Source organism: Rutidosis leptorrhynchoides, chromosome 3 (assembly GCF_046630445.1).
Source record: "Rutidosis leptorrhynchoides isolate AG116_Rl617_1_P2 chromosome 3, CSIRO_AGI_Rlap_v1, whole genome shotgun sequence".
Lineage (NCBI taxonomy): Eukaryota > Viridiplantae > Streptophyta > Magnoliopsida > Asterales > Asteraceae > Rutidosis > Rutidosis leptorrhynchoides.
Window position 1 is genome coordinate 665,344,572 of NC_092335.1, and position 8,532 is coordinate 665,353,103.

Sequence of the window (8,532 nt, forward strand, 5' to 3'; positions counted from 1 at the left end):
TGGTTCAAGTACTGGTGGATAATTCGGGATGAGCTGAAGAGAGTTGAGAAGACCAAGGATAGCTTTCCTGATGTAGTCACCCTCAGAAAGATTAACTGAGAGAAGATAAGCATGGAATTCGGTTTCCTGTTGAATGTACGTGAGATTTGGTTGATGAGTGACAGTCTGGGTGATAGGAGATGATGTCATGATTGGAGGTGATGACGGTGGTGGGGAAGCATTGAGATCGGGTGGTGGTGATGTTAATCGTGGTGGTGAGAGAGCCATGGAGATAATTGGTGAGGATGTGATGGAGCCCTGCAAAGAAATGTTAGTGAAAGCATCATGAGATTCTTGAAGAAACTCAGTTGTCACCACTGTTGAGCTAGAGAGCTGAGTAGTGAGGCCTGCTGAAACAGGACTTCCAAGCGATCTTAGAGAAGCAATTTCTGGAGATTTGCTAAGCTCTACGCTTGTTGTTGCAGTCTGAGCTATAGACACTGAACGTTCAGTATAGGACTGCACCAAATCCTTACGAGCACTAGACACATTTTCAAATAGTTTTTGGCGAATCTCATCTAGAGATGCCGATTCTAACTCATATGAAACAGATGTTTGTGCATCTGAGTGGCTTCCTAATGTTTGGGGGGGCTAACGTTTTCTTTTTGCCCCATCTCACTCTCGGTCCGCACATCCTCTCTTGATTTTTCAACCCCACCCTCATTTCCATCCTTATCACTCCGATCAATATCGTGAAGAACCTTCTGGAGTTGTTCAGAGGTTACCTGCTTTGGTTTTGATTTTCTTTTAGGCCTATTTTCACCCTCAATTCTTTTTCCCTCAAATTTTCTTTTCTTGGACCCTCGCTTACTAGACCCCTCACCAGGTGTCCTATCAGCTCCTTGGGCAGGTTCCCCGGGTGGTAGGAGATCCATAGGAGCTCCTATCTCTCTTAAATATCTCATTATTCTTGGATCGTCTCGCGGTCCGAGATTTAGTAAATGAGCAGGTATGAGTTGAGCTTGAACATTCTTGGACCCTATTCTCCTTTGAATATATTTGATATATTCCTGCTCCACAAATGGTTCAACTTGATCTATAGGGATAGGTTCTGGCATTCTGGCGCTGTCATCAACGATGCCTGAGAGAATGTTTGTGTAGAATCTCTGAAATTGAATGTACGGTGGGAGCGGTGCTGAGTGTATTTCTATCATGCGATCCCAGATAACTCGGCCAAAATCAGCAGTTGCAGGAACACGAACCCATAGAAGATCATTAACAAGAAAATGGTGATGTGGTCGGATCCAGTCTGCATCGTGTTGAAACATCGGTTAAAAAATGTATACAGCACTGCCCATCGTGGTGCCATACGTTGTTTTTTGAAATCTCTTATCTTTGTGACCTCTCCATCATATCCAAGTTGTTGTACGGCTGCTAACATCTCATTCTCGGAGGGGAATGCATCATATTCAGCTCTTGTAGGGATGCCTAAGAATCTTCTCATGTCAGATAGAGTGAATGAGACTCTCCGATCAGGGTTTCGAGTGACTAGGAAAGAAAAGGAGTCAGGGGTGTCATCAACGGATGGATGGTAAGTCATGGTGTCTCGCATCAAGAGAAGCTGCCGCTCAGTAGCATGCTCGTACTCAGTGAATACATTGCGCATTGGGTAGTTTAGTAATATGGGGATCCAATAATCACATGAGGTGGGGACATCTTCATCGAAAAAGGCATTGTTCGACATCGCTGTTGCATCATGAGCATGGTAAGTGAAAATACAGTTCATTTGGTGTTTTTGTGAAAATGGTGACAAAGCATTAATTGTTTCAATTTTAAGATTTATCAAAGTTCATTTGAAACAGTACCAACACTTAACAATTTTGAACAGAATTGTTTTTCGAGCATTTGTCAATTTTGAGAAATAAAAGGTTTTAGAGCATGAAGGTTTTCGTGCACACATATATTTTCATACAACAGAGAATTTCAGTCAAAAGAATTTCACACAAACTTTCTCGAGCAATTAAAGGTTTTCGGACAGAAATCTTTTTCGAGCAGAAGAGAGTTTTTCAGACAGACCTTTTCGAGCATATAAGATTTTCATTCAAGTACTGTTTTCAGGCACAAGATAATTTTTCAGACAGTCAATTTTCGAGCACTAAAGGTTTTCAGACAGAGACTTTTTCGAGCGCTCGAAATCATGAGGTTTTCGAGCACTCTGTCTGTGTGAACATGTTCATCACTTAGCAGAAAAAACAACAGATTAGGCCAAATTAAGTTTTAACGAGTGAAATCTATGGTAAATCTAACACAATCAACATCATGAATTAAAGCAAAACATCAGATATAATCATAGTTGGTCATGAACCCTAAAATTTTCCCTCTTTTTGAAATCAAAGTTGCATAAGTATCTAACAATGGATTAAAGGAATAAAGCATGTTCTATTCATCACAGACATGAACTCTAAGTTAATTTATCCTAACAGATTAGCAAGATAGGTGAAATTAATCAGTTCGATTTCTTAGGGTTCGAAACCCCTGTTCACACAAATCAGAAATTCATCAAGAAATCATACAGCACATGGCATTTTTATGTATTTAGGTGATTACACAAACTATAAAGCTTCTACTAAGTAGCAATTTAATCACAAACACATGAAAATTAACAGAAAATACCGATTTGGATTAAGATTGAAGAAGGTGAACAGTGGTGGTGACGAGGGTGTTCCTGAGAGCAAGTGGGCCTTGAATAAAGTTGTTTTATAAAGTGAGATTTGAAAGTGATGGGTTAAAAAGTGATTTTTCATCCTTATATACCCACGTGTTGACTTAAAAAATAATTTTTCAGTCAGTTTTTCTCGAGAAATGGCTAGTACAGAAGTATTGCACGAAAACTTTATGCACAATTTGCTCGAAAACCTTCATCCTATGAATTTTGCTCGAAAACATTAAACAGATTTGGATTTTAAGGGATTTTGGTACATCATGATAACCTTTAAGAATTTTAAGAAATTCTGTGAAATAATCAAGTTATGGTTTAAACTTTAATTATTTTTTCAAAATTTAATTTTCTCCGATTTTAACAATTATTGAGATCGGGAACCATGACACAAGGACACATCCTTAGTCATTTGTTGAATGTGAATTTGAGGTAGTCATTTAGACACATCCTCTTGAGGTAGTCACGGAGACTTATCCTCCGTCATTTGTTGACTGAGGTTTTAAGGCAGTCATTTAGACACATCCTCTTGAGGTAGTCACAGAGACTCATCCTGCGTCATTTGGTGACTGAGATTTTGAGGTAATCAATTAGACACATCCTCTTGAGGTAGTCACAGAGACTCATCCTCCGTCATTTGTTGACATTTTGATGTTAACTCTCCCTAGACAGTTGCCGGTTTCAGGAGAGTTAGTTTTGAAAGAGCGAGTTTTACATTGTTATTTGTGTAAAAGTCATTTTAGATTTTGAAAATCAACTTATGAAACCGGGTCTCACACTTAATTTATGTGAGAGCCATGGTTCTTATCTCCCCCTCAAAAGATAAAGTATCAGATTTTGAAAAACACAAAGCTCCCCCTAGGCAAGTGCATCACTCCCCCTAGACACTTGCTGGGACCCTAAATGGAATTGAAATCAACTATGCCAATTTTGTTAACTAGATATTTAAATGTGGGTTCATCTAAGGCCTTGGCTAATAAGTCAGTAAGTTGACTTTTGGTGGGTACAAAGTACAATTCGACATTGCCTTTTTTAACATGATCCTTGATAAAGTGGTAACGAATGTCAATGTGTTTGGTTCGAGAGTGGTGCACCAGGTTGCTGGAGATAGCAATGGCACTCTGAGAGTCGTAGTAGAGCGAGATTTTGTGAAATTTGAATCCGTAGTCAAATAGTTGAGTTTGCATCCACAATACTTGTGAGCAACAGCTGGCAGCTGCAATGTATTCAGACTCAGCGGTGGAAAGAGAGATGCAGTTTTGTTTGCGAGAAGATCAGCTGACTAATTTGCTACCGAGAAATTGGAGACCACCAGAAGTGCTTTTCCGTTTTACTTGGTCACCACCATGATCAACATCCGTGAATGCCGTAAGATTGAATCCAGTCCCGAAGGGATACCATAGTCCAAGATCAGGCGTGCCTTTGAGATAGCTAAATATTCTCATTACAGCTTTGTAGAGAGAGTATCTAGGGTTGGCTTGAAATCGGGCACAAAGACATACAGCAAACATGAAGTCGGGTCTGCTAGCAGTGAGATACATCAATGAGCCAATTAGGCTCCTATAGAGAGTTTGATCAAAAGGTTGACCATCCAGATCGGCATGTAATGATATGTTGATTGACATTGGAGTGGGGCTGATTTTCATCTCAGGGAAGTTAAAATTTCTGAACATGTCGGAAATGTATTTCGATTGTCTGATGAAAATCCTCGTTGAAAGTTGTTTAACTTCTAGTCCCAGAAAGAAATGAAGTTCTTCGAGCATGCTCATTTCGAACTTGTTTTTCATGAGTTTAAATTATTCGTAGCACAGAGCAGGGGAAGTGGAAACAAAGATGATGTCGTCAACATAGACTTGAATTAACAGGATGTGATCATTCTGTTTTCGGATAAATAAGGTCGTGTCTATGGTTCCATGTGAGAAGCCGTTCTTGAGAAGGAATGCGGTAAAGGTTTCGTACCATGCCCTGGGTGCCTATTTTAGACCGTAGAGAGCCTTAGATAGAAGATATATGTGATTGGGGGTTTTAGGATCAACAAAACCTTCAGGTTGTTTGACATAGACTTCTTCTTGAAGAATGCCATTCAGGAAAGCAGTTTTTACGTCCATTTGATAGACGGTGAACCTTTTGTGAGCAGCATATGACAGGAACAGATGGATTGCTTCTAAACGAGCTACGGGCGCAAATGTTTCATCGTAGTCAATCCCTTCTTGTTATCTGTACCCTTTAGGTACCAGACCTGCTTTGTTACGAATGATGATGCCTTGAGGATCCTTCTTATTTTTGAAGATCCATTTGGTATCGATGATGGTTTTGCCATATGGATGTAGAACAAGTTCCCATACATTAAGACGATCAAATTGATGAATTTCTTCTTGCATGGCAATACCCCAGTCAGGATCTTGAAGGGCCTCATTAGCGTTTTTGGGTTCGTCTTGACTCAAGAAGGCAGCGAAAAGACATTCATTATTGGAAGCATTACGAGTGCGAACTGGAGCATCGGGATCGCCTATTATTTGATGAATAGGATGATCTATGGTCCATTTCGTGGTGTGTGGAAGAGGAGAGTTGGATACATCATCCAGTGTAGTATCAACATACGACGAGGATGAGGAGCCAGTAGGATCAGTATTGACAGTAGGGAGAGTGGCATTTTCTTCCCACATTGGGACAGGGATATCCTCATTTTGATCAACTGGAAGAATTTGAGGAGTTGTAGTATCGAGAATCCTTGTATTTGCTTCAGATGAGGGAGAGACTTCACTGGTTACGAGGGTAATGGGTTCAATAACTGGAGTATTAGTGTTGGTAACAGGTGTGTTGTTTGAAGAGGACACTCCAGTAACAAGGTCATCCAGAAGAAGGAATTCAGAAGAGTTACTTTCATTGGAATGGGATTCACCTATGGCAGCAAGAGTGGATGAACCAACAGTAATCGATTCAGGGGGGACAGGATTAGCAGTTTTAATGGGATTTGGAGTTATTGGCGGGATGATGGGTTCAAACAACACATCCAGATCATCTGAGGTGGCCAGTGGAACATGACAAAAAGGGGAATCAGGAGTAGAGGGATTGAGACCAGGGCGAGAACCATTATGTCCAAGAACCATTCCAGACATTTTGTCAAACTTGACGTTGGTGCTTTCTTTAATAATGCGAGTGCGACGATTATAAACACGATATGCAACACGATCCTGTGAGTAACCAATAAATATGGCTTCATCACCGCAAACATCAAACTTCCCGAGGTTGTCCTCGTCATTTAGAACATAACACACACATCCAAATATACGAAAGTACTTCACATTGGGTCGACGATTGAAGATAAGTTCATAAGGAGTTTTGTCGAACCGACGGTTAATAATGGACCAATTTTGAGTAAAGCACGCAGTGTTGACAGCTTCAGCCCAGAGGGACGGAGGTAGCTTGGAATAAACAAGCATTGTTCTTGCTGCTTCAATAAGAGTGCGGTTTCATCTTTCAACTACTCCATTTTGTTGAGGAGTACGAGCGGCAGAGGTTTGATGAGTGATACCGGCGTGATCTAGGTATGAGTTAAGAATAAAGTTTTGAAATTCGGTGCCATTATCAGTTCTGAGGATACGTACAAGCTTATTGGTGGATAGTTGGATTCTTTTCAGAAAGTCGATGATTATTTTCGGGGTTTCAGACTTACTTTTCAGAAATCTGACCCAGGTGAATCGTGAATAGTCATCAACTATCACCAGGATGTACTTTCTTCCACCAAGACTGGAAACACGCATTGGTCCACAAAGGTCCATATGAAGCATATGAAGTGGACTGGTGGTGTTGGATTCGGTTTTTGATTTGTGCGAGGATTTATGAATCTTTCCCATAGCACAGGAAGGGCAAACGTGTGAAGTATCGAATGAGATGAGTGGAACACCGTCAACAAGCTTGTTGGAGACAAGTTTGTTGAGGTTCTGAGAGTGAAGATGTGACATCCGGTGATGCCACAACCATGAAGTTTTAGAGGAAGCTTTGGAAACCAGGCAGAGTGGTTGTAAGTTTGAAGACATGTTTTTCATGGCAAGAGAGTAAAGAGTGGATTCACGTTTTCCTTTGAGTAGGTTGTCTCCCTCCATGGTTTGAACACTGTACATAGATCTTTCAAAGATAACGTGGAGATCACTATCACAGAATTGGCTGACACTGAAGAGACAGCACCCAAGTCCACGAACATAGGACACACGTTTGATGGTCACACCATTGAACACATAATCTCCATACCCCTCGATTGTTGCAATTTCATCATTTTCAAAGCGAACAGTACCTAGGAACTTGTTGACATAGTTTGTCAACATTGATTTATCACCAGTCATGCGTCTGGAACAACCAGAATCCAGATACCAAACACATGCTGGGATAACCTGCAAAACAGAGTTAAGCACAAGTTTTAGGGACCCCAGTTATCTCGGGTTCCTTGTAAGCAGATACATTCAGAGAATTTAGAGCATTAAATTCATTAGATGAAACATTCAACAAGGTCTGAACATTCATTACAACACACGAATCATGGTTTTGATGACCAAAATACAGACGTCTTTTACATCTATTACACATTAATGACCCGGACTGAGAAGCAAGACTTGAGGATGCTTGGACTATTTCAGTCTTGGGTTTCCATGCTTTTAAAATGCTTTGCTTTGGTTTAGGTCCTGTGAAATTTAAAACACCAAATTTAGATCTAGTTTGAAAATGATTCATGTCTTTAAGTAATGACTGTCTAGCCCTTTGTGCTCTTTTGTGACGATTTAGCTTTTGAGTCTTGGTTAATCCATCAGATATCTGCTTTGCAGCATGGTTGAGATTTGGTAGTTGCGGATGTCTGATGGATTCGGGGTTGTGTTTCAATGATCTACCACTGTTGCTCTGGAAGGAGTTAGAGTGGTTGATATTTTGGTGGACGTGATGGCTGGTTGCACCACCCTTCCTGTCTAGAATAGGCGGTGCAGGGTGGTTGTGGGTTTTTCTTGCCGAGTGGTCATACACACCATGTTCTTTGATTATTCTTCGAACAGGGTTGTTTCTCCTTCCTATCAAGGTTACGGAATGTGGTGGTTTGGGATCAGCACCCCTTTTAGTGACAATCATCTCCAAACGAGAGCCATGAATAGGGTTTTTTAGGATGGTGACAGCTGGAATGACAGGTTTCCTTGAGTTCACTACAGTAGTGTAAGGAAACCCTTGGTGATGTGGGGAGAGAACTCGTTGAGAATAGGTGGGTACCCATGGTACAAATTTCTCTTTCGTTGAATTTGATTCCTTTTGTTGAGAATAGTTTTGTGACAATGTTGGACCAAAATTCTTTTCGGCTTTTTCAAAATCACGATTCATTAAAACTTTTACTTGCAAATCGATGTGGTCCTTTTCAATAAGAGCAACATGTTTCTTATATCCTTTTAGTTCAAGTTTTAAGTCAACGATTTCTTTTCTGAGAGAATCAGCAAGAACATTTGAGGGTTCGATAAGGTGGCAGGGTGACGGTTCCTGAGGGGCTTTGGACTTTGAAATCATTTCACAGAAAGTAGTCGCTTGAATAGCAATCTGTTTTTGAAGTTCATGCACATCATGAGTAAGTTGATCATTTGTGGTCACATGGAGTGAGATTTGGTGTTGCATGGCTTTTATGATCATCAGAAATTTTCGTTCATTGTCAAAAGAATTCATTTTATTTTCGAAAAGTTCCTTTTCTAAACTGATGATGTATTTTTCTAATACCAGAGTTGGTAAATAGACAACACGTTTTTGACCTTCTGAATTCTCACTTTCATTAAACAAATCAGGTAAGCTTTCATATGAAAATGAGTTTTTCT

The 8,532-nt window shown here is 40.3% G+C and overlaps 1 protein-coding gene across 1 annotated transcript; it reads right to left on the minus strand.

Moving 5' to 3' along the window:
• Positions 1 to 4,908: 4,908 nt before the first annotated feature.
• LOC139902579 (uncharacterized) lies at positions 4,909 to 6,138 on the minus strand. Its single transcript, XM_071885187.1, has one exon. It carries the CDS (start codon positions 6,136 to 6,138, stop codon positions 4,909 to 4,911), a length of 1,230 nt encoding a protein of 409 aa, XP_071741288.1.
• Between the last annotated feature and the right edge of the window lie 2,394 nt (positions 6,139 to 8,532).